Source organism: Mus musculus, chromosome 5 (genome assembly GCF_000001635.26).
Source record: "Mus musculus strain C57BL/6J chromosome 5, GRCm38.p6 C57BL/6J".
Lineage (NCBI taxonomy): Eukaryota > Metazoa > Chordata > Mammalia > Rodentia > Muridae > Mus > Mus musculus.
Genome location: NC_000071.6, coordinates 21,571,994 through 21,598,120, shown reverse-complemented (window position 1 = coordinate 21,598,120; position 26,127 = coordinate 21,571,994). Strand labels below are relative to the sequence as shown.

At 42.7% G+C, this 26,127-nt stretch overlaps 2 protein-coding genes across 7 annotated transcripts in view; one reads left to right on the top strand and one right to left on the bottom strand.

The window, feature by feature from the left end:
• The window catches only part of Fbxl13 (F-box and leucine-rich repeat protein 13), a 161,852-nt gene that overhangs the window by 47,578 nt on the left and 88,147 nt on the right, over positions 1-26,127 (top strand). For all 6 annotated transcript variants that reach the window (NM_177076.4, NM_001199632.1, XM_006535728.3 and 3 more), the window contains 2 exons: positions 12,828-12,923; positions 16,030-16,159. In NM_177076.4, the coding sequence (NP_796050.2) occupies positions 12,828-12,923; positions 16,030-16,159 (226 nt within the window). The remainder of the gene's footprint in view (positions 1-12,827; positions 12,924-16,029; positions 16,160-26,127) is intronic.
• The window catches only part of Lrrc17 (leucine rich repeat containing 17), a 32,385-nt gene continuing 28,467 nt past the window's right edge, over positions 22,210-26,127 (bottom strand). Inside the window, exon 4 of the mRNA NM_028977.1 lies at positions 22,210-23,157. Within this exon, the coding sequence (NP_083253.1) occupies positions 22,760-23,157 (398 nt within the window). The 3' untranslated portion in view covers positions 22,210-22,759. The remainder of the gene's footprint in view (positions 23,158-26,127) is intronic.

Below are 26,127 nucleotides of genomic sequence, written 5' to 3'. Positions count from 1 at the left end.
CTTATTTCTGATGGCGGGTACCCTGGAAGGATGTGTCTCCTACTTCTCCGGGTCCCAGGCACTATCTATGTCATGGTATGCTCTCCCCAGCACATTACAACAGTAGCAACATTCCAGTTACAAAGTAGCAATGAAAATAATTTTATGCTGGGGGTGGTCACCACAATCACTGCTTAAGGAAGATTGAGACCTGTAGCACGTATTATTAAAAACAATCTACGCCACTGTCGGCTAGGCACTGGCACGGTCTTGGTCTGTTCTCAGCCCAGTACGGAGCCTGAGACGGAGCCCGAGCGAGCCTTCCCCCAAAACACCGACTTTGCCCCTCCAGAGATCTGAGATCACTCTCTCGTCCCCACAGCAGGCTGATGCAGAACCACTCTGCATTCCCAAGTTCCCGAGGTTAGCTGCAGCGCTGCTCTCCCCAGCTAGCACTTCACTTCATAGGGGTTACCTCTCCCTTGGAGTTTGGTCCTTGCCCAATCTTCTCATTCTAAAGCCTGGCTGAACTCCGCCCCAGCTAAATTCTCTCTCTCCAGCCCACCTGAGTCGCCTGGGATGGAAAACACCAATCTTAGTTTAGAATCAACAGACGACACAACTGCTGGGCGTGGAATCTACTGTCCTGAATCATCAACTATTCTATGTGAGAAATCTTCCGGTGGTGGAATCTAACAGTCTCTGGTCTAGTCCCTGGTCTACATCTTGTTTCCTTTTGCTCCTGCCTCGCTGTACCAAAAGACTATCCCTCCCTCCTGCATCCCCACGTCCTCTCTCAAACCCAGAATGCCCCCCCCCCCCCGCTTTTCGCCCAGCGATTGGCTTCTTGTCATCTTTATTATCCAATCAATAAATCAGGTGAAAATTCCACTACAGAGACCCACTGACTTAGCAAGTTCAAGGCTCTCCTGGGATGTATGACACACTGTCTCAAAAGAAGAAAGGCAAAAATATTCTTGTTTTAAGGTCCATACAAGAACAGCTGGAGGGTCTGTGGTGAGACCGCTTCAGAGGCTATAGTGGGCCAACCCTGCTGTCAGTTACCCCACCCCTAGAGGCCCATGCTGAGCACAGCTGGGCAGCTCTTGGGAACCTAACCTGCTAGCTCTGACATCTGTGAGAGCCCTCAGAACCATCCAAGCTATGGGTCCCATCCTTTGCTTTCCCAGAGGGCTGCCATGTCATTACAACAAACTCCATGAGCCATATCTAGAAAACTCCAGAAAGATCTTCTTGGGGAAACTCTGTATTTATCTCAAAGGAGTGTTTTCATAATTCCCAGAGAGTTAAAAATAGATAGCTGTTAAATGTTGAATGGATTTAAACATCTCTTGTTCTGTGAGGCAGCTTATATGTGTGTTTAAATGTCACAGAAGTCCCTGTTCTACCCTGGACTGTCTCACCACTGTGTTCAGGGATAGTTTGAATACATTAATTTGTATTGCTAGGTTATTTGAAGACAGTATCATTGACATCAACTTTATCAACATTTTAAGATGAGAAAACTGGATAGCAGAGAGATTAAAGTACACACTGCTGATCAGACAGTACCATAGCCACCACGGGCAGCTCTAACAAACACTGTGGCCCAGACTAACCTCCCAGGCCCAGACAACTAACATGGATATCACCCATGGCGCTGGACACTAGGGAATCCAGATCAGGGAGCTGTTCCCTGGCTGGGGCGGTATCCAGGAACCCTCACAGGGATAGGGGAAGCTTGGGTGGTTCCCCCTTTTGTTTTTTTTCTTAACAATTTAATTCCATGTATTTCATGTGGTGGAGAGGCGCGTGTGCCTTACGTAGTGTGTGGAGGCTGAAGGACAACTTGTAGGAGTTGGTTCTCTTCTCCTATTGGGTCCTGAGATGGAACTCACGTGGTCGGGCTTGGCAGCAGGAGCCGTTACCTCTGAGCCATCTCACTGGCCCTAGAGGTGTAACCCAGGATGGACTAGAACAGTCATTTATTTGAAATACAATTTTCCTCAAAAAAGTAACCCTTGGTGTTAATGAAACACTTCATTTTATTCAAAATTAGATTGAGCAATAGGAGGTCAAAAGTTTTTGTTTGATGCTTAAACTAACAATTTCTTCTTATACAATAACTAATGCCAAAAATAAAATAACACCTTGACTTCCAGACACTTAAGAGGGGGATTTAACAAAGAAATAAAACTTCTAAGAATAAAATGCTTAACAGTTAAACAACCTGTCCCATGGGTTAATTGTGCCTTCTATTTAAACTTAATCTTTTGCGGTGTTGAATATTGTTATAGCAGCTACACTATTCTTAGTCATTCTCTTGTTCTGTGTGCCCAAACTAGGGTATTCTATAGAGGTTATTTTTTTAGTGCCGTTTCTGCTGCCGAATACTATTCTAAGAATGTAAGTAACTTTCCGTGCCAGTTAGGGCTACATGGTGAGACCCTGTTCAGAAATAAAATAAAATAAATGTAACTGTGAAGGCTAGCAACTTGTCACAAGCTAGAGTCGCTGGAAAGGAGGAAACTTCATTTGAGGAAATGTCTCCATGAGATCCAACTGTACGGCATTTTCTTCATTAGTGATCAATGGAAGGGCCCAGCCCATAGTGGGTGGGGCCATCCCTGGGTTGGTGGTCCTAGGTTCTATAAGAAAGCAATACCTTTCTCTACTACTACTACTACTACTATTAGTCTGTGTTCACTTTGTCTTCAATGAGAATCTTGGGTGGTTTTGGTTCCTACCCTGGTGCCTTAACCTTTGTCATTCCTGAAGGGCCTGGGTCATCTGGAGTTCTTCTTAGATTGGGTCTTTGTGGTTGCAGGGCATGATAATGCTGGAGATGGTCACAGAGTGTCTTGTGTTCCTGATACACTCCTGTGTGCATTCATCATGGAATTTCAGATCACTTTCTCCTTGATAGCCACCACAGTACAGTAACCCCCTCCTTGCGCATGGATGCAGAGATGCAGCAGTGTAGAAGTCAGTGTTGTCTCTGCATGGGCACATTCCTTGCTTTGGGATGAAGATCCATAGGCAGTAAGTCCATGGCATCAGATCACAAGAACAGGAAAACACTTGGTAGTTTTTTTACAGTGGGGAAGTAGTGAGTGTGTCGCTAACATTTCCACTCCTGACTGCTGCGCCAGCGAATCCTGGCTGTGGCAGAAATATATCATACACAGTCTATGCACTGACCCACAGCACGTGTGGCCTTTTAGAGAACCTAAGTATTGCCACCTGTCTTCACAGTGACACCCAGTCTCCACTCCCATTGCATCAAATGAGCTGCTTCAGGGAGGTGGAGAATATGGAAAGACCATGACTTTTGTGAACAGGGGGCCACTGAAGCATTTCTTTTTGCTGTGAAGTAAATTCCTTGACCAGAAGGATACTGTATATACTGAGGTTCTAGGAATACCCAACTCCAGTATAATACATCAAGGCCTTTCCAGTGTTCTTTTTCATAGTTTAAATGCTTCCCAGGGAAAGAAACCTGCTCCCAAATTCCCAATGCTTTTACTTAGGTGATCTATCCTTCAGAGATAGCAACCATCCACTTCCTGGCTACATTTGCTAGGCATATGTTGCCCTTATCATGATCTCTTTCTGGCATAAGCCAGCCAGTCCCTTTTATACAAGGAACTTCATCCTTCACCCTTTCAACCTTTCTGGGGTTCCTGGGTTCTCTTCTCCTTGACCACTTTTCTGTTTATTTAATCTCTAACCTTACCCAGCCCCCCTCTCCTCCCCCCACTTCAGCTCACTCCCACACTGTGCCCTTACATCTCCTTCACCTGGATGCAGACATTAACCCTTTAGTCTCCACAGGATGATCACATCTCCTCGATTTGCTTGGTCCATCACACCCTTCTTGGTCCATCACACACACCCATTGCCAGTGCTTTCTCCACCCAGCCCCACTTCATAGCTCCAGGAAGGGTCAGGGACACAGGTCTTCCTACCATTGTTGCCCTCATCCTAGAATATCCAGAGATTGTGGTTCAGGCTGTGTCACCTGACATGCTGTGGGCTCGAACTGACATTTTAATATTTTGTTACATCTTGCTTCCTATCCATCAATATAAAGAGGCCTTCCCATGTCTTCCTTGAGTGTCTTGGTGGCAGAAGTCACTCAGACCTACCTACTGGATCCAACTGTCAGAGAGAACTTCTGCTTGGATAAAGGAGAATATGCCATCCACCCACGGGATCTGCCTCCCCACCCCCACCCCACCCCACCCCCTGCCTTTCATCTCTTCCTCTTCATATTTTAAGAACTTGATGGGACCCCATTCATCAGTTTTACTGAGTGGCTGGTTCTTGCAGAAGGACTTGGCTGGTGCACATTTGTGTACTTTGTTGGTTAGACTGTCATCTTGGCACAAGCTACATTCATCTGGGATGAAGGAATCTTTATGGAGGGCACAGTGTTCCTCCATGGTCTCTGCTTCAGTTCCTGCCTTGGCTTCCCTTAGTGATGTTCTGCGATGGGACGTGGAAGTCAAAGTCCCGCTACAGGCTCTCCTCTTTGGCCAGTGTATGGCAGCAGTGGAAAGCAAGCTATGGCAAATACTCATCACTATCTACTTGCTGAGGCAGCAGTGGTTCTCTGTTGATGCTCACAGTCCCATGATTCTGAGACACATAAATTATGTCTAATTTTGAAGATTTGTACTGTGCCGGTCCCTCATCTTCAGTGCCAGTTGCATCTGGCTTGGTTTCATAAGCAGGGATTTCTCACACGCTACACATTAGTATCCAGGCAGAGTAACAGACGGGGTGGTAGGAATGGTGGGGGTGGGTGGTGGAGGTGGGGTGGGGTGGGGCGGTGTCTGGTACTGCCAGAGAGTGGATCTGTCATGAAGTCCTCTTGTGAACCGGCTTCTCCAGTGTCAGTGTACGGGAGCTCTCTCTGCTCAGCATCTCCCAGATCTTGCTGCTCTCATGTGGAACACAAGTGCTGATACCCTGATGCCTAACTGATTCCAGATTACGGGAGAAGAGAGTTCGTTCTTATGAACACCGCACATGGAAAGCACGTCATCTTTTGTAGAGTATCATAGAATCTTAACCTTGGAGCTTCTGCTCTAGAAGGCACCTGGGTCTTTCTTTACAGAGAGTCAAAGTCCAAGGATTCTGCTTTTGTCATTTAAGGTCAAATATCTGGTGTGCTTCTGGGGCTTCCGTGTATCGCCAACATTCTATAAACTGCCCACGAGGAGAGCATCCTCCTTATCTTCTGGGAGCTCACTCTCACCACACAAGTCAGGAGGGAGGAGAGGGCTGCAGGTTTGAAGAGGCTCAGGCTCTTGGTTGACTCTTATAGCTGCTTCTGTAACCTTAACTTGGATCAATGGCACCCTGATCCCCTCAGTTTCCAGGTGCTGGCATCCTTGTACCTATAGCCTCCTTTTTGCTGTGGTTCTTCTCTTACTCTGGAGTTTCCCCTCTCATCTTCTGTTTTCTCTATACTTCCCACCATTTCTCCTGAGATGTGCCCTTCTGTGCCCTTTCTCACTCCATTCTTAATGGATGTCTAGATGCTCTACTGTGGTCTGAGACCCACAGTCCCCAGGCAAAGAGCAGGCGCTGAGTCGTTAACAGAATTGATAGCCTCCTATCTCATAGACTTTAAGTGGTGTACAGTTTTCTTAAAACCCCTCTTTTGCTCTGTGCCACATCTTGTCACTTTTCTGGCTTATATGAAATAACCCAACTGCTGATTATCTATGGAACTAAGTTGGAAAGTCTAGTTCTTCCCCCTGACATTCTTCCCAGGAGCTATATTGGCAGCAGCCGGGGTTGCATGTGGAATTAATTTCTAGTATTTCCAAGGGTTATTGCATATGAACATTTGAAAATTCTTTATACATTATGTAATGATGGCCCCATTCCTTAGGAAAAAGTAGAGGTTTGTGGTAATGAGTAGTAAAGTCTGAAATAGCTTATTCCATATTCCAATGTGGACCCTCCCCCACTTCTTTTCAGGTATCTCTGGGCAACTCTGTACGGAATTCATGAGGTGTGACATTGTAAAATAGTCACCTAAGAGGTAAATGTTACATGAGCTAATGAGTGAGTAATGCACTGGACACTGGGACAAGTGTCAATGCACACGCACTGGGAAAGGCGTTATACAGTTTTCGTTACTAGGTAAGCAACCATGCAAAGCACAGCAGTTATGTGAAAATCCAAATCCATTCATGCACGAATTTCACATCCAAATGATGCATAGGATCCAGTTAGATTTGTGTTTTGCTGTTATTGTTGCTATAATTAATATCCTATTAGAACTTATAGTTGGGGATGATTTAATCCTAAAATGTGGGTAAAATAAACTTTTCAAGTTTGCTAATAAAAATCAGATAGTAATGAGACTAGAGAAGGAATCCCAGTGGGTAAAGAGCTTGGTGTGCATGTGTGAAGACTGGAATTTAGATCCTCAGCACCAACCCAGCAAGCTGTGTGTAGTGTGCATTTGCAACCCCAGTGCTGGGGGCAAAGATGGGCAGACCCTGGGGACAAGTTGGCTGGGCAGTCTAGACAAAAAGGAGTCTTTGAAGTTCATTGAAAAACTCTGTCGTAAGCAAGCAAGCAAGTAAGTAAGCAAGCAAGCAAATAAGTAAATAAATGTGGGGAAGCAGTCAAGGAAGACATCCTAATATCAATCTATTGCCTCTAAATGTGCCTACCTGGGCAAGACCACACACACACACACACACACACACACACACACACACACACACACACAAAGGTATACATGGCCTTCCCAATGACACAATGGCAATACATAAGCAAAATGTGAAGGTTTTACCTTTATTTCCATATTTAGATGTATGAAAGTTTTACATCTTGATGAAATCTGATTTATCTTTTCCTGTGTTGCTTTTGCTTTGGATATTATAGGACTTACTTTATATTTTCTCCTAAGAATTTTATAGCTTTAGTTCTTCTGTTTAGGTCTTTGATCCATTTGGGGTAAGTTTTTTAAAAAAAATTTTTTATTTTTATTTTTTTATGGAAGTAGGTATAGAAGAGTGTCCCATATCCATTTTTTTCTATTTCAGTGTCCAGCATAGTGAGAAACTGTTTTTCCTCAGTAGGATAGTTTGGTCTAGCCATAGAAGGATGTATCTGTTTCTGGATTCTCCATCCCATGTGCTGTATGCCTGTTCTGGGACTTAGTGTTTTGATTTTTGCAGCTTTGTAGTTAAGTATGAAGTCAGGAAATGTGACCTCTCCAGCTGTTGTTTTTAAAAGTTGTTTTGAGATCTCTTGCATTTACATGTGAACTTGAAGACTGGCTTCCATTTTTACACAAGAAGCCTTTGGAAATTTGACAGATTCGATTGAGTCTGTAGACTTTAGGTAGAATTGACACCTTGGCATTTTTACTGTTCATAGTGTCTTTGGTAGGATTGTCTTATAAGGTCTCAATTGTGTGCATTTAGTGTTTACATCACCAGCAGTTGTAAAAACCTGGTTTAGTTCCTCTTACTGTTACTGCACCTTCCAGTTCACAGACACGGACTGTTGCTCTGATTCTTCAATCACCTCCAGTTCCTGTCAAGGTGTTTCCTCACATGGGGTCTGAGGACTAACCTTTCACCTCCTTAGTTGAAAGTATTCCTAAGACTTTTATTCAAAAGTGAGACTGTAAGCTCCTTCAGACATGCAAGGAAATCTAATGAACAGCAGTGTGCTGACCCCTGGCATAGTCCAGCAAGCATAGCACGTGGAATTAAAGTCTCCTGATGGCCTTTTCTTCCCTGCTTTCTTGAATTAGTGTTTGCTATTCCACAGGACAATACAGAACCTCCCAAGTGTGTCTCTGTCCTAATCTTGAGAACCTTTGAATGTGCCACCTTACATGGCACAATCCTTTTTTCAGATGTGATTAAGGGTCTTGAGATGGGACAGTTAGCCTGGATTATCAGGACACCTCTCCTGAAATGTCAGGATCCCTGAAAAGAAAAGAGAGAATCAGGGCCTCTTGCAATATTCCTTTCCAAGGGCTGGGTGAGCTCTAGGGACTCTAACTTTGATGACCCAGAGATATAAGTTACCCAGGATCTTCCTACGGGGTAGCTATGTGAATTTTGTGGAAGAAAACAGGTTTGCTTGTTTATTTATTTATTTATCCACTTATTATTGAAAGAAAGTCTCAATAAACACTAGAGGTCCTGAAACTCACAATCTCCCTGCCTCTTCAAGTGATATGATGGCAGATAATGTACAAGCTAATCCAGTTTGTTGTCCTTTTGGACCAGATCAGTTACCCAGGTACAGATCTGATCCTGGGGGTTTGTCGACAGTAAAATACTCTTCAAGGGTGAACTGTCTCACCTCTTTTTTTTTTTTTTTTTTAAGAATTATTTATTTGGGGCTGGAGAGATGGCTCAGCGGTTAAGAGCATTGACTGCTGTTCCAGAGGTCCTGAGTTCATATCCCAGAAACTTATATATAATAAATAAATAAATCCTTTAAAAAAGGAATTATTTACTTAATATACATTAGTACACTGTAGCTGTCCTCAGACACACCAGAAGAGGGCATCAGATCCTATTACAGATGGTTGTGAGCTACCATGTGGGTGATGGGAATTGAACTCAGGACCTCTGGAAGAGCAGTCCATGCTCTTAACCATTGAGCCATCTCTCCAGCCCCTGTCTCACCTCTTACTGTGAGCTTCCCATATCATGCCAGCCAGGGCCTTTTCCAGAAGAGCTGAGAGATGCAGAGAGGTTGATTTCCCCACCCCCATCTACCAGATACCGAGGTGTCATCACTATGGGTCAGTCAGGCTCTCCTGGTGGCTCTGCAGCCATGTTGTGGGGACTCATGCACTGTTGGACATCTCTAGTGAAGTGTCTGGATAATTGCTTTTATTAGTTAAAGTATGTCTTTTCATAAGATTTTAAAATTTACCTAAATTATAATAGTAAGCCAAATGAATAAAAATGAGATGTTAGTACTCAAGGAAAATATCAGAGCAAAAAGCATTATTAAGCTGTGATTTTTGTCTTCTAACTGGTGAATTTTCAATAACTGATTGTGACTTTTCCTGAGTGTAGTGATATCAGCACGCCTATAATCCCTGCATTGGAGAGACTGAGATAGGAAGATCAGGAATGGCTAGCCTGGGCTACATAAGACTCTGTTTAGAAAAAAGAAAAAACCACATGTGACTATTGATATTCGTGGGTTCTTATTTCATTTTATAGGTAGTCATAAAATATTGTATTTTATAGACTTTTTTCTTCATGCCTTTTTAAAAAGTGAGTTTTAACACTTTTCCTACGTTTATGTTTAGAAAATATACAATATTTTCCTGCCGTTTTTTTCAATGATTACTCGTTTTTAAAATATGTGCTTCTTTAAAAAAATAATTGTGTTCTTTGAAATTTCTTACATATATGTAATGTGTTCTAGTACTCTCTTTCACATTCTCCTGCCTCCCGTCCCTACTAACCCTGCCCTCGAAATCTCTACCACATGCTTTCCCCAGATTCATGACTTTTGCCTTTGTTTTATGACCCGCTCAGTTTACCCAGAGACATCTGCGTGAACACTAGGTTGGAACCATCCACAGGTGAGGCCACTAGTGGACACACAACTGAAGAGCATGGCTGTCCCTCTCCCTGAGTGTATCAGTAGCAAATACTTCAGCGGTGACTGGAGGCGCCTGAGCTGTTCCGCCCATGCCTAGGTGTTGACAGGCCCGTTTTTTTGTGCAGACCCCGCACAGACATCTGCAGCTGCTGAGAGTCCGTGTCCTGCCCAGATGGAGTTAGTTATCCATCGCCCTTCCGTATCTTGCCGCTCTTGCATTCTTCCTGCCTCTCTTCTGCTGCATCCTCTGAGAGCGTGGTATAAATACACTGATTAGGGATAGGCCCTCCGCCATCACATATTCTCATCGTTTTGAAATCTCTGTGCTCACCAGTGTCCACTAGAAAGTATTCTCTCATTAAGGCCAAGAGTAGCTGTAAAAGTTCCGGCTTTTCTATACCTGCCCTTGTTCCTGAATAATGACATGGACACCTTGATAGTTATTAAAGGCTTCAAGCACTACAGCTGGGCAGATTCTGATCTATTCTAACCCGACTATGTTGCCCAGGCCTACTTCCTGAGCCACGAGGGGTTACATGCAGTCTTCCTCTCACTTTGGCTTCGCTGTCTTCTGGTAGACTCCCTGGTCTCCAAGAACCTCAGCCTGTTTCAAGGCACGGAAGTCCCGCCTTCTCTCCTGTCAGCTATAGGCTGATCAGCTCTTTATTGACCAATCAGAAGACGATGAAGAACAATGTTTTACAAAAAAAACAAAACAAAAACCGAGTCAGGAAATACTTCTTAATAAGGACAATAGCCAATGAAGGAGCTAGAGAAAGTAGCCAAAGAGCTGAAGGGGTCTGCAGCCCCATAGGAGAAACAACCATATGAACTAACCAGTACCCCCAGAGCTCCTTGGGACTAAAGCACCAATCAAAGAAAACACATGGTGGAACTTGTGGCTCTAGCTGTATATGTAGCAGAGGATGGCCTAGTCGGCCATCAATGAGAGGACAAGTCCTGTAAAGGTTCTATGCCTCAGTATAGGGGAATGCCAGGACCAGGAATGGGAGTGGGTGGGTTGGGGAGCACGGGGAGGGGGGAGGGGGTTTTCGGAGGGGAAACTAGGAAAGGGGATAACATTTGAAATGTAAATAAAGAAAATATCTAATTATACATATATGTAAATTAATATTATAGCAAGTCCTGGCTGCATCCAGGTCTCTGGGTGCAGATATTAGCATTTGAATACACAGTGCACAAAAACACCCCCTGCAAGTAGCATTTGTCGATGAGTGTAAATATAAATATTCAGAAGGCAGTTTGAGAAGTGTGGAGTGCTTCCTGAGTTTTTAGATCCTCCTCACTCAAGAACTATACTTCTTTGTATTGCTTAACCCGAAGCCAGCACAACATGCACACTTTTTAGGCAATAACAATGTGAACGAATAGGTATAGTTTTCTTCCTGAGCGAAAACCGAATTTAGAATAGTTTAGTCGTGATTGCTCTCTCCATTCTTAGGTTATTATCATCTAGTGTTTAGTCTCTTTAAAATTTGAGAGTGCAGGTGCTGAAGAGGCCAGCAGAGGGCAGTGGGTCCCCTGGAGTGGATGTTACCCGCAGTTGTAAGCCACCCAAATTGGGTCCTCAGGCTCAGCAAAGCATTCTTAACTGTTGAGCAGTCTCTCCTCTAATGCTTTAGTCACACTACTGTTTTACAAGGTTAGTGTGGGTAGCTATGTACTGGTTAGATTCTTTGCTCATCATGAACTATTTGTATCCTCCACCCCTTTGGGGATTTCAATATTCTTCGGAAAGTGTGTGTGTGTGTGTGCACTTTCTCTCTTACTCCTATTTAATTTTAGATTTTAGTCTTTTTTGACAGTATCTTTCTCAAGAATGCTGTCTTCCTTGTATTGATTACCTTAAACTTAAAACTTAGGAGTTTTATGATCACAGTCTGACCAGTGATGTTTTCATTTCTGTTTACGCTTACTGGATTTTCTCCTCGTGTTGGTTAGCCTTTAGTTTTATTTGGGCTTAATTTGTGGCAGTTCTGTAATGCTTGGCTCCAGTTTGTGTCTCTTTAGAGAAAATGATTTATTTCTGACCAATGTCCCAGGGGTTATTTTCAATTTGGAACCATGTTTCATGCTAATATATCAAATCCAGCTGCAAAGATCATAGATTTCAGGTGGATTCCATAAACAGTTAAAGCAGGCATGGCAGCTGGTCTTTGCTTACCAGTTCTTTGGGGGAGGGTTTATTTTTATTCCAACGGCATTATAATGTGTAGTATGTGCCTCTGTTGGATAAGTGTGGTGACTGTCTCCTGTGTCTGCATAGGCTTACAGAGCTCATTTGTCATGAAACCATCCCTATTGCCTTCCAGACACTTGTACCAGGAGTGCTTGTCAGTCTGGATTTATAAACTTTCTTTACTTAAAAAAAAATTCAAGTTATGTTTAAAATTTGTTTTAGTATTTATTGATGTTTTGTATCAAGAATATTTTTTCCCAATCTGCTACTTATCCAGAGATGGAAACCAGATGGGTTTATTGAGCTTTCCTAAGAATATCATAACTTTAGGAAAATGCAGTTCATCTTAGCAATTATTAAATGAGTTCTGTGTTTTAGCTACTATTTAGAGAAAGATCACTAGCTTTCTTCCAGAATACTTCCTTCATGCAGAAAACAAGCATGCTCATCTTTTTGCTATCTTTCTGTAGCTATCAGTTTGAACTATCACATGATCATATTTTCAAGTGGTTTATATAAAACTTTCTACAGAGTTTGCAGCTCAATAGTAATAAAATATTGTAAAGAACTATGAACAGAGACTACATTATAGAGTTCCACCTAGTACTTTGTTTAATTCACTGTAAGAATATAGTTTATGATGCAGCTTTAAAAAAATTCCCAGATTTATGTTTATAAGAGTCTGAGGAAGCCGGGCAGTGGTGACGCACGCCTTTAATCCCAGCATTTGGGAGGCAGAGGCAGGCAGATTTCTGAGTTCGAGGCCAGCCTGGTCTACAGAGTGAGTTCCAGGACAGCCAGGGCTATACAGAGAAACCCTGTCTCGAAAAAACAAAAAAACAAAAAACAAAAACAAACAAACCAAACCAAAACAAAGAAAACATTCCTCCCTTGAAATGTAACTCTAGCCTTATCTAATATACAGAAGATATTGCTGTTAACACACACACACACACACACACACACAATGGAAGAACTACACCAAAATTCAGGTATCAGTCAAAATGATGTTTTTCTTCTCTGTGTTTAGATTTTCTTGTACCTCACCTTTAAAGACATGATGGCGTGCAGTCGAGTCAACCGCTCCTGGATGGCGATGATTCAGAGAGGCTCCTTGTGGAACTCTGTGAGTAGCCGTGCAGGGCACTGTGGTCTTCTCACGGGCACATGGGGATTGTCTTCCGGAAGGCCCTGTAGTAAGGGGGCCTCCTTCCTGCTCCCCCACCCTTCTCTGTGGCCATCATCAGAAAGGGCTTTTTGTTTGTGTTTTTGGTTTGTTGGCTGTTTGGTTTTGCTGGAGGAAGAGGTAGAAATTTAGAGTAACAGTATCTTAAGAGATGTATCTGAATTTTAAATTTTAAATGGTGGAATATGTGAGTTGGATATTCTTTTTAGACTGAAGCAAAGACCCATTTTGCTGGGTAAGCTACACCTTACCCTTGCCTCGTTATTTGTCAACTTCTTCCTGCTGATGAAGGCAGGTTCTACGTTGAGCTCTTACTATGAGAAAGAAAACTTTTAAAAAGGAAGCATTTGAGCAATAATCCCAGCACTCAAGAGTGAGGCAGGCAAAGCTCTGAGTTCAAGGTCAACCTGGTCTACTTAGTGAGTTCTAGGACAGCCAGGGCTATATAGTGAGACACTGCCTTAACCCTTCCTACTCCTCAAAAAGAAAAAGAAAAAAAACTTTATTATTAGTTTTTTATAATTATTTTATGTGTATGGGTATTTTACCTCCATCTGTGTGCCACCTGCACGCCTGGTACCTGCCATGCTGAAGAGGCATTATATTCTTCGGGAAGGGAGTTTCAGAAGACTGTAAGCCATCTCATGACTGCTAGGAACTGAACCTGGCTCCTCTAGAAGAGCAGCCAGTGCTCTTACCACTGAGCCATCTCTTTAGCCCTGGGGGCGGGGGGAACAGTTAGAGTGTATGATTTGTAATTACCATCTCATAGCTCATAACAGTAAGGTTGGTTCTAAAACAGAGAAGGAGTTTCCTTACGGAACATGGCTGGTGGCATATAGAACCCATGAGAGAGGGTGTTTATATGGATTTTGAGTAGTCAGGGCTGATAGATAAACAGGAAAACTAATAAACAGATACTGACTATTTTTAGCTGTAAGTTTAAGCTTTTGTTTGAAACACCCAAGGTTTGAACGCTTGATTTCTTATTTCACTTTCTCACTGCCTCCTTATAATTGTGCCACACTAGAAAACTCACAGGGAAATTAAGAGACTTGTTACTTTAAACCATCTTATTCGCTGAGTGTGGTCCTGAGATCAATAGCATCAGCATCACCTGAGAGCCTGTGGGAGATACAAACTTGCAGGCTACCCCCCACCTCTCCTCCCCGCACATGCTCTGTTTACTGAACTCAGGAGTAGCGATCAACAGCCTGTCTTCACAATCCTTCCAGATGATCAGCTGTAGGCTCAGGTTTTAGAATCTCTTTCTTAAACTCAAAGCCAAGACAGGTGTGTCTAGTTTGTTAGCACCTCAGCAGTATGGCTCGCCATGAGAACAGTACAATAGGACAGTCAGGAGTGGATGGTGTCCTGACGGGATGGATGGATGTGCACCGAGCTGACTTTCATTTGGAATTGCTGGCACCTTGTCCTCTCCTCTTATTTTCTATGAAAAAGCATAACAGATTTCATACCTAGTGCCTGATCACCTGGCCACAGGTCAGTTCCAGTCCGTGGTATCATCAGTCTTCTAGTCATTATCACTGAGGGAAAGTGATGAAGTCAGCTATGAACTAACTTTAGAAAACGGGGAAAATGATACTAAGAACAGTCCCTGAACCTTGGCTGACAGTTGTTGAGATTACAGCATCATTCACAGACATAAGACATAAGAAGTCTCCAAGGGACAATGTAGGCTTCATTTTTACTGTTGGCCACAAGACTTCTCAGTCTCTTTGGAATGAGAAGTACAATGGTTTCCATCTTATAAAAAGAATATAGAAACAGTCTTAGGAAAATAATAGTATAAAAATAAAAGCCTAGAAGTTCATGTCAGAAAATGCCAGGCTGTGTGTACGCGTGTCTTGTGTCTTGTGTGCATGCTGGTGCCCTGACAGATTCAGATTCAAGCAAGCTTATTTATACACCTTACACAGCTTGAAAAGGTTTGTTGTTGTTGTTTTAATTTTACATCTTGTGAGGTCTGGTCACGGTTTCTGAACTAGGAACAAACAGCTGGATTTAAGCTCAGCCTGCGACCCTGCGCTGTCCCAGGCTTTTCCTTCCTAGATAGACATTGCTGGCTTTCCCATTTACAAGTGAGAGAAACAAATTAGCTAAGAAATAGCCCACTTTAGTAAGAGCCTGGATTAGAATTCAAGCTATAATCTGCCCGTCCACGGTGTGTGCTCTTAATTCCTAGCTGTTTATAAGGAGATCCATCACCTGCCGCTTGCCCTCCTAACCAGTGGTGCAGGTCCTCTGCTTGCCAGGTTCTCTGAGAATAGAATCTTGAGTTCTGAGAAGCCATTCTCATCAAAAGAATGGCATCAAGTGATGTCAGCAAGTCAGTTTGTCATGAAATTCCTAGATAAGGGATTTGTCTCTGGACTGAGCGAGAGCACGGTGTAGCTGGGGGATGTTGGTTTGGGTGTCTTCTGCTGTATTGTGTTCTTTTGCCTTGAGGTCAGCTCCTGTCCAGTGTTATGGTGTGTGTCTCTCCATTTATTTCATCAGTCTTATTGGAAGACGTTAGGTTGTCTCCTCTTGCTGCTAAAATCCTGCTCCTTGTTTTTGATACATGCCCATGACTGTAAATTCTTGCCTGAGAACCACACAAAATATGTGAGATTAAAGAGTACTACTTGCTTTTAGAAACTTTGTGAGCTCACCCAGGTTTCTGATATGTGAGATTTCATTGTTTTTCTGCTCTGTATGTCTTAGCTCAGCAAGGCTTGGGAGCTGTGTGCACGCCGAGTATGGAGTTCAGTGGTGGGGTGCTTGTCTGGCATGCATAGGGTGTTTGATCCCTAACTAGAAAAAAGCGTTTACAGTTTAGCCCTAGAGTACTGGCCTTATCTAATAGTTCTGGAAGCGTGTGGGATTTGCATATCAGTGCACTCTGCCATTATTAGCTTCTTTTCTCGTTTGGAAATGATGAATCTAAGAATAGATTCTAGTATTTGATGCGTTAAAATGTTTAAAATTTTTATACAAAATAGCTTTTTCTTACTTCTTAATGCTTTTTATTTATCCCCTTTAGATTGATTTTTCCACAGTTAAAAACATTGCAGATAAATGTGTGGTGACCACTTTACAAAAGTGGCGGCTAAACGTGCTGCGTTTAAACTTCCGAGGCTGCGACTTCCGAACAAAAACCTTGAAAGCTGTCAGTAAGTATGCTTGCCCCAGGGGCCTGCCTTGTTCTCTTGTATCCAAAGTGAGAAAAGGGTTAAGGGGAAATATTGTGTATAATAATTAAAAAAAAAAATCAATCCACACTATTGCCAGCTATGCTCTAGTAGCCCAGTTTCCCCTCCCCCATTGGGAGCTGCAAGCTGCCGTCTCCCCTGTTTCCACGTGGTTTACCTGCCTCCATCTGAACTGCTCATATCTTCCCATCCATCACCCGCACCCCCTGTGGCTAGTGGTCACAAATCCCTGTAACAGAGTAAAATCAAAACTCTAGAGGCTTGTAAGTTATCAGTCAGATTTATAACAGTGAATTTTCAACCCACAGAATCCCACACAATGAACGTAGAGCCAACTGATATTGATACAAGCTGCTCGCCTAGATTGGACAAATTTCTCTACAATACTCTATTATTATTCTATGATATTCATAACTACCTGTGGCTATTTCAAGCCACTTGGATCTGATTCGTCTTCTTCCTCCATCTTCTCTGTCTCTCTCTGTCTGTCCTCTCTCTCTGAAACTCTCAGCCCTGTCTTCCTTCTTCATTGCCCAATCACAAACTCTATTCTTATATTTCACCTGACCTCACCTGTGTATTGACCGCAGTCCACAGGGAAACACCAGCATTGCCACGTTGCGTGCTTCAGGAATTGGTCCTTTGTGCATTCTTCTTGATCAATTTTTCCCTTTTGTCTAGAATTCATGTATATATAATCAATTTGTCTGTTAAAGATATAAGAACATCTTCTCATTTTAACAAAATCTGACAGTTGGCACTAATAGTAGTTTTTTTCATCTCCTCAAACCATCCACCCACTTAGGAAGGGTTCCTGCCTCTATCAGCTTTTCTAAAATCACATTGACATACATATGAGTTTAGAGTGAATATCGCTAGCTGTCTCATGTGAGACTATGCCGGGGCCTGGCAAACACAGAAGTGGATGCTCACAGTCAGCTATCAGATGGAACACAGGGCCCCCAATGGAGGAGCTAGAGAAAGCACCCAAGGAGCCGAAGGGGTCTGCAACCCTATAGGTGGAACAACAATATGAACTAACCAGTACCCCCAGAGCTGTGTCTCTAGCTGCATATGTAGCAGAAGATGGCCTAGTCGGCCATCAATGGGAAGAGAGGCCCCTTGGTCTTTCAAACTTTATATGCCCCAGTACAGGGGAACACCAGGGCCAGGAAGTGGGAGTGGGTGGGTTTGGGAGCAGGGCGGGGGTGGGGGGGAGGGTATAGGGGACTTTGGGGTATAGCATTTGAAATGTAAATGAAGGAAATATCTAATAAAAATTTTTTTTGAAAAAAAAAATAAAGTGAATATCACTGACACCATGATGAATATCACTGACTAATGTCATTATGCTCTTCTGGTTCCTGTTTTCTCCTCAATGTTAGCCTGGAAGATTGTTTTTTTTCCCAACACATGGTTTCTCTGTGTATTCCTGGCTGTCCTGGAACTCACTCTGTAGATCAGGCTGGCCTCGAACTCAGAAATCTGCCTGCCTCTGCCTCCCGAGTGCTGGGATTAAAGGTGTGGCCACCACCGCCGGCAGCCCTGAAGATTTTAAGTACAGTTTTATCTTGCAGCATAAAGGTGATGGCATTGTCTCATTTCCCTTTATCTTGGGAATCTTTCCATGCCACGGCATCTTGGTTGACTAAATTCTTTTCGACGACTGTAAAATAATTTCTGTATATTAGATGGACCATAATTTATTTACCTGATTTCTTGCTGAGGGTCACTGACATTATTTCCCATTTTCCCAGGTGCCTTAGGCTTGCACCACGTTGTTTGTCCCTACTCAGAGTATTTAGTCAACTGAGTGCAGATAATGAGAAAGAACTCCGCCTTAGGCTTGCACCACGTTGTTTGTCCCTACTCAGAGTATTTAGTCAACCGAGTGCAGATAATGAGAAAGAACTCTGTCTATGTATTTAACATCTCATTTTCTTTTTCTTTTGTTTTTTTTCAACAAAGGGTTTCTCTGTATAGCCCTGGCTGTCCTGGAACTCACTCTGTAGACCAGGCTGGCCTCGAACTCAGAAATCTGCCTGCCTCTGCTTCCTGAGTGCTGGGATCAAAGGCGTGCGCCACCACGCCCTGCTTGAGCATGAAGAATCTTAAGGATTCCATAACGAACAATATTTATTGTCTCATTTTAGCTAAAGTTTTGGCTAGAGATATTTTTATGTCTAAGCCGGTTGCTGGACTATTCTCATGTCAAGGAATCGGCAGATCAAGTTACCTGTCCTGTTTGATTTCCTCAAATTTTTCGAGATTTTCAGGGGATCTTCCCCTGTCATATCTGATCCATATCCCTCTGGAAGGGGGTCCAAAACCCTTTCTCCTTTCCTGTTAACACAAATACAGAGTCCTTCCCCAAAATATGTCATTTGTCCAGTAACTGGAAATCATTAAAGGTATAGCTTGACCTCTTTCCCAGAGGAATTTTAATATAACTACTAAACTCAAAACCACACACGTTGTGATAATTAAAGCAATCTAAACACATATTAACTGCTGAGACAGTGCTTCTTCACCATCTCCTGCTTTTTGACCTATACTTTAAGATCAAAAGTCTCAGTATTTTATACATCTATGTGTACTTCAATCCTCCTGGCTATGGAGAGTAATATCTCCATGGGGACACATGTCCCTTTCTCTTTATGTAGTTCTCCAGGCCTAAGTCTCTACTGTCTGAGAAAGGTCAGGCTTCCTACCACCTGCTCTCAACCTAAGTTTTTCAGATTGAATGCCTCAATATTTATTATCTATGTCTACTTACTGTATGAGCCAATTTACGAGCTCTATTTAATGTTGTAGCAGGCAAAGGCAATTCCAGAAATCCCATGTGGTGCACGTTCAAAGATTTTAAGAATTTGCCTTGACAAGACTTTTAAATTTCTTTAAAGCATTTTTCATTCAATCTTATTTCTGTCCTTAAAAACAATTAAATCAAATTTATTTGTCCCTATCCTTTGATTATGTTTGTAGGAAGCAGGTTGCATCTACCATCTGCCTCTCTGCCTCTCATTGTCTTCCTCCTAGCAGCCAGCCTGACTCTTTGCATAGCAGGGCTCCCAGCTTCTCAGCTTAAGCTCTTTGTATCAGTTTCAAACCATGGAAGAAATCCCCACGTGGCTCAGGCAAAATCTGTATATTCCTTTCTATTTTTAAAAACAATTAAATCAGATTTATAACTCTCTATTCTTTATTTAACTGGTGGCTGGAGGCAGGCAGCTTTTATTGTCTGCTTCTCACTGTTTCCCTCCTAGCAGGCAGCCCAGGGTAAGTCCCTGCCTGCAGCTTTGTTCCTTTGGTCTAGTTTCATGGCTTGCACAGGAACCATGTGACCCTGCTCTCTAAGAAACTCATTCTTCCCATTCCTAAATCATATCACTGTATGTGTGTATTATCTCTTTCATTTGGGAATCTCTAAATTATTTTAATAGTGCGTTCTTGCCCCACATTAGGCACTATCTGTAGCTGTGAGTTTGGGCTCCCGATCACACATATGTACACATCAAGGAGCTTTCTGGATTCACAAATGGAACACACACACACACACACACACACACACACACACACACACACATTTTAAATGCTTGGGCTATCTCAAAGGCTAGGCACTCCTAAACCTCCTCCTGCTACCCCAGGCCCAATTGGGAAAGTTGCCAGTGGCCACCTACCTGAATTCTCACATGGCTTATTGTCTCTCTTTCCTGTCAACTGATCTATCTCCCATCGGCATCATGGTGATTCTCTGTTTGTTCCTCTCTCCTACATCCTAGCCTGTACAAATCTAAGGGTCCTGTCCCATATCCCTTTGCCCAGCCATTGGCCACAGGAATCTTTATTGATCGATCAAAAACCAATTGGGGACAAGGACCTTCAGTGTTTGGACAGACAGATTCCTGATGAAATTAAAGTTAGAACCAGTACCCAACAGCCCACTGAACATGAAGGAATGTCTAAAGTCAAACTATGAAGTAGCTGTTATGTAAGAACTTGGTAGCAGAATCATCGGCTGTGTGGCCTTGTGGCACCTCTCACTTGGAGATGAGCAGACTTTTAATAGCATGACTTCAGGAATGGCTCTGAACAGTATCAGTGTTCCAGCTCACGTAGCTTTTGAATACTTGAGAATAATTTCTATTATAATATGTTTCAGAGCCTGTTTCCAAATACATCCCAGGGGATGATGATGGATATAAAGGAACCAACTAAGTTCCCAAACTAACCTCTAAAAAGTTGAAGCCAGGAAAAATTTGGACCTTTTCTCTGAACCGTACTCAATCTGCTTACCCCCTTTCAATTCTTCACAGCTAGGGCTCGTCCCCTGCTTGACATTTAGGTAACATGGGGCACTTCAGGTCTTCACCTTTACTCTACCTACCCTAGAGGCTCATGGGCAATGATAAATGAATCTATTATATCTCTTGAGCAACACTGTAAATCTAACAGCTGTCCATGATGACTGCTGGTGTGGAAACTGAGATGTGTATTTCCTATACCCAAACCACTGGTAAATTCAGTGAGGGCTCAGATGCTCACACAGATGCCCTAAACCAAACCAACATTGCTGGCAATTCCTCTGTCTTCCATTATCTTGATTTTCCATAGATAATAATGCAGATTCAGATGTATCCCTTGCCAGCCACTCTTGTTGATGTTCCTGGAGGCAGAGCTTAATGTCTCTTAAATCTGCTAGGTTTTTTGGGGGGATCTAGTTTTAGAAATTCTGGTCTAGGTAGTCAAGTACAAGGACTATGTTTTTGTGTACAATAGAAGAATTTATATGACTCTGGATCTTGGCTGTTCACCTGGCTCTGGACTCTAGCTCTGATAGTTGCCATCTATGTGGCTTTGTCCAAGTTGCTTGATCCCTGAGCTGTGGATTTCTCATCTTTGAAAGGTAGATAGCATTACGGTCCTCAGAGGGTCCTTGTGAATTATAAGCATAATACAGGAAACTTTTAACACAGAGTTCAGCAACTAGAGACACTTTATAAAGTACTCAGTACTATTTATCATATATCATTTTTCAAGCTTGGGTTGTTTTTGCAAGAATTAAGGAAGACCAGTTGCTAAACTTTGTATCAAATGTCTTGATAGAGAAAGGGCAATGTGTTTTGTGTGGGAGGAAACCATGGGAAGTAACCTTTCTTTCCATGTGGCTTGCCCAGTGCATGTCGTCTCACTGGTTACTGTATGTAAGGTGACGAAGTCAGATTTATATTCTGTATGCATAGCCTCTTTTACTGGCTCTGTATTTTCTAGGTGGCATAATTTGAAGTAAAACCCAATTAGCAGCAATCATCTTGAATGACCATCCTCCCTTAAATATTCTCTGATGTTATTTTTTGTTTTCTGTTTTTTTTTTTTTTCACCCCAGATTCTGGCCCGGAATCCTAATTTTATGACTTGTTTTATGAACTTTGCTCTATTACTTTTGGAGGAAGTATTTGGGCCTGCTTAACCATGACAAGTGGCTTCTAGACACAGACAGGAAGAAATGAATAGTGTTTTTTCCATATTCATTGGCAGTTTCAGGTCTTCAGGACTCATGATTCAGATCACCTACCCAGGCCTCTCAGAGCTGCCTGTCTGTCAGAGCTGCCTGTCTGTCAGAGCTGCCTGTCTGTCAGTCAGAGCTGCCTGTCTGTCAGAGCTGTCTGTCTGTCAGAGCTGCCTGTTAGAGCTGTCAGCCTCTCAGAGCTGTCTGTCTCTCAGAGCTGTCTGACTGGTTTTTCATACTAACCATCTCATATTCTCTATTTGCTTATTATGACAGTGTGTTGTTGTTGTTGTTGTTTGACCGTGAGAATTTGGTTTTTCAGGACATTCCTCTGGAATGTATATGAACCCAAAACTGCAAATCTACTTAATGCTTAAATTGAGTTAAACAATTAATAATAGCGGAGGGTTGACAGGAGAAAGGGGTGACAATCCATTGTAACTTTTCATTTTTATCATTTTTGAAAGACTATACAAGGAGTTATATGTAAAAATGAACCTTGTTTTTTTTTTTAAACTTTTATTTCAAAAAGCCACTAAAAACATATGCACTATGAAATTCTAATACCATCATTAATATCCAACTCCCTCATGTCACCAGTGTGGAATAGTTGGGTTCTTTTGAGACTGTTTCTGGCTTTGTAGCCCAGGTTGGCACCACGGTCCTCCTGCCTCAGCTTTAGTGTTGGAGCTGTGGACATGTACCAGCAGTTCTGGCCCACTGTGTACTCTTGTCATGGGAGTCTGATCCGCAGGCGGGCAGGTTTCCCTAGATTATCAAACTTGCCACAGCCGAATAATTGTTGCTAACAAATCAGAGGAACCTCCTTGTAGCTTGATTACCCTGCATAATAGGTATCACAATTCATCCAAATGTTTTGTTTTTTTTTTCCAGAGCTGAGGACCGAACCCAGGGCCTTGCGCTTGCTAGGCAAGCGCTCTACCACTGAGCTAAATCCCCAAACCCACAATTCATCCGAATGTAAACATGCGGTTCCCCACGCCCACACAGCGCTGTGCAGCCGGGTCTAGCTGGGACGGTTCGGTAGTTAACTACCCCACAATGGTGATTCTCACTCTGTGCTTCTTTGCTGGGTGATCTCTGTGTATTTTCTGCCATTCATCATCTTCTGTGTCCTGGTCAAACGTCTCAGGGTAGGCTGGCAGCTTGTCCTTGGGGCATTCTTCATAGTAACTCCGTACGTATTTCCCCACAGACCACCCTTTGTATTCTTCCGGCGTTTTGCATTCCAGACCGTTATAGTGGACGTTGTAGTGGTGCTTTAACCAGTAGTAGAGGTAGTGGATGCTGTAGTCACACCTCCAAGGGTTATCTCTGAGCCACAGGAGTTTCAGAAAGTACAAATCCTCTAACACGCCATAGTCAAAGTTCTGCAGGCTGTTGTTTGATAAGTCGAGCTCTTCTAGGTGTATGAGCCCTAAAAAGGCAGCTAGAAACAGAGACCGCTTATTAATCAGTGGGTAGGGGAGCTGTACGGCTGCACACCAAGTGTCTGTCACACGGCCAAACACGGGTTTCAATAAGAGGCCCCGTTCTCTCCGTCACAACATTCTCTCCAGTACACGTGTGACTCTCAGCATTTTCTGAGACTGAACAGAGCCCATCAAGGGACTAGCTGGCCCTCTGCTTTTCAGTTCTGGTGAGAGAAAAGGTAGCTAACTTCACTAGGGCCTTGCTTCTAGTTGCAAACTACTTCCTGTCGTGAAGAAAGAAGTGTGGCAGTGTTTGCAATAAAGACTCCGAGCCAAACCAGACAGTTGTCCTATTAACAGGTGTACTGTGTGATTAAAACCTTACTGCGAGGCCCTGCTACTTAAGGCCGAGCCGTTGCTTTATCATGAAAATGTGTGCATGATGGGTCGGATCTATCTGAGTCCTTAAAAGAGGACATAGAAATGGCTTTCTGACTTTGCAAGCTGTTAGCTTAGCGTTTGCCTGAGTTGTGCCGTATTTTGGTACAATGTTTATTTAATAAGGAAAGTGCTTTCTTCCTCTCTAGCTCTGTGGGGAGGATTTCTGGGTCAGGGTCTCAGTGGGTCCTCCTTACTGAACATATGAGGAAATACAAAATATGAGAAATATATTTTTATCAAACGAAGCTTTCCCTTGATCAGACAGACTAGCCTGTTTTATTTGAAAAAAGTTGGTTCTAAGTTAGTTTTTAAAAATCACCTTTCTGGAACATGGGGAAAGCCTGTGTGGTGTTAACACACTGTAATTTCTGCCCAGGACTCTGAATGTGTCAGAAAAGTACATCTTTCTGGTGTATTTCTTCTTTAATTGGGAAGATGTTGCAAAAAGGTAATAAGGTAAGTGTGTCAATTGTAAGACTTTAGCACAGGAAAACATAAAAACCCGTGGCAGCTTCCTAGGTTATTTTATTGGTGATTTCTAAAAAATGCCTAAAAAAAAAATAACCTTTTCCAGCTTAGTGGCTCTGGTGGTGAGAGTCTATTTTTGTACAGTTCCAAACCAAATAATTTCTTTTTTTGAAACATCTGGTTGAATTTGGTAAGCGATGGTGTCTATCAGTGTTACAGGCATATGCATTTGATTTAGCGGGATGCTGAGAAATTGGAACAAAATAACTCCTAACAGATAAAGCCAAGGACAAAGGCTGCACACTTAAAGGTCCACCACACATTCCAAAATTCACAGGTCATTCCCAGCTTCAAAGGGCTTCTCTCTGTTTTGAACATTTTCACCTTACTCTTTCAGAATGCCTTTGTTAGAGCACAGCATCCTTATTTTGAATCCGAAAATATGCTTGACATCAATATGAGTCACTATTTTCATATTGTCTTTTCTTGACGGAGCCCCAAACAGACTCCTTTCTATTTTGGGCCAGAGAGAAGGCTGAGGAGTTGGGCATGAGAGATGATCAATCCTTGTGATGATGATAGTTCTGAAATTTTGGCATTTTGTGGCTCTGGCTAAAATTCTAAAATCAGGCCATCACAAAATCACTTTTCTTGAAACAACCCTCCAGATTGAAAGTGTGTGTAAATAAACAGTCCTACATTTAAAAGAACTGCAGTTATTAACGTGAGTGTATCTAGGCCCCCTGGGAGAGCTAGCTTTATTCCTTGAAGGAAGTAAAACTCCTAATAGGGTGGCTTTCTCCCCTTCTCCACTGACGCCCTATATTTTACCAGACTGTCACCCAAGTCTTCTACCATCTGGTGCCCCACATTTGCTCACAAGGCAGCCCAAATTCTCAAGGAAGTCACTGGGAAGTGCTTCATTTTAAAATTCTGAAATACAGTAGGCCTTTTACTTTCAAACTGGTTTAGTTAATTTTGTCTTATTTAAACTCTAAGATCCATTTTCTTTTCTTCTAAAGGACTTACCAAAAAAAGTACTTGGTGCTTGGTTCAACACATACTTGTGAGTGAAAATCCTTCCCTTGTGTTGAATTTAACAAAGGGATGTTGGGAGGAAGGGAGGGAGAGAGGGAGTGGTTTTTATATTCCATAGTCTGTTGTGACGAGTCATTTTTATAGCATGGCTGTTCACTGCTGTAACACATTTAGTTGAGGCTGTATAATAATAATTGGCATTTTAGTTTATTTAACAAAAGCTCTAAAAGTCATCTGCATTCATTTTGTGTGTGTGTGTGTGTGTGTGTGTTGCTGGGAATTAAACCCTGGGACTTGCATTTATTACACAAATGCCCAGGCATCCATGCTACTGACAGTTATCAACTACAGCTTCGATGAGAGCATTAGAAATAAATGTTATGCCTGCTCAGGCACACCACACTTACTCCATGGATCTATGGTTTTCATGGGGCACGAGGTCTGGGTTCTTCAACCTGTGGCCTGACTTTGTAGAGTCTACACACCATTGACTGATATGAGCATTAGTAAGTACAACGACTGTATGAAAGAAATGCCTTTGTATTTACTGTGAGGAGAAAGTTGCTTTTAATCTTGCCAGTCAAAGTGCAATATGTATATAGGCTGAGGTAAGCATAGCAAACTGTCCCTTTAAAGTGTTGCTATAATTGTATAATATTTAAATGCTATGTTAATTCTAAAACATGCCTTTGTAGCACCGGAGTGCTCGTCTTTGCTTTTCGTGTCTGTTGTGTTGGAATAGTGAGGTTCTGCTGATGCTTGCGATACTATTACTAGAAGTAGAGAGGCTGGAAGGAAGGTGCAGAGGGTACAGTGCTCACTGGACACTCACAGGGACCAGAGTTTGCTCCTCAGAGCCCATGTAAGAGGCCTGACAGGGTAATGTGGGCCTACAACCCCCCTGCTGGGGAGGTGGAAGGAGGCTCCCGGGGCTCCAGACTAGCCACGTTAGCTAATTGGCGAGCTAAAGATTCAGTGAGAAGCTCTGTCTCACCTGATAAAGGGGAGAGTGAGTGCAAAAGACACACTGTCAGCCTCTG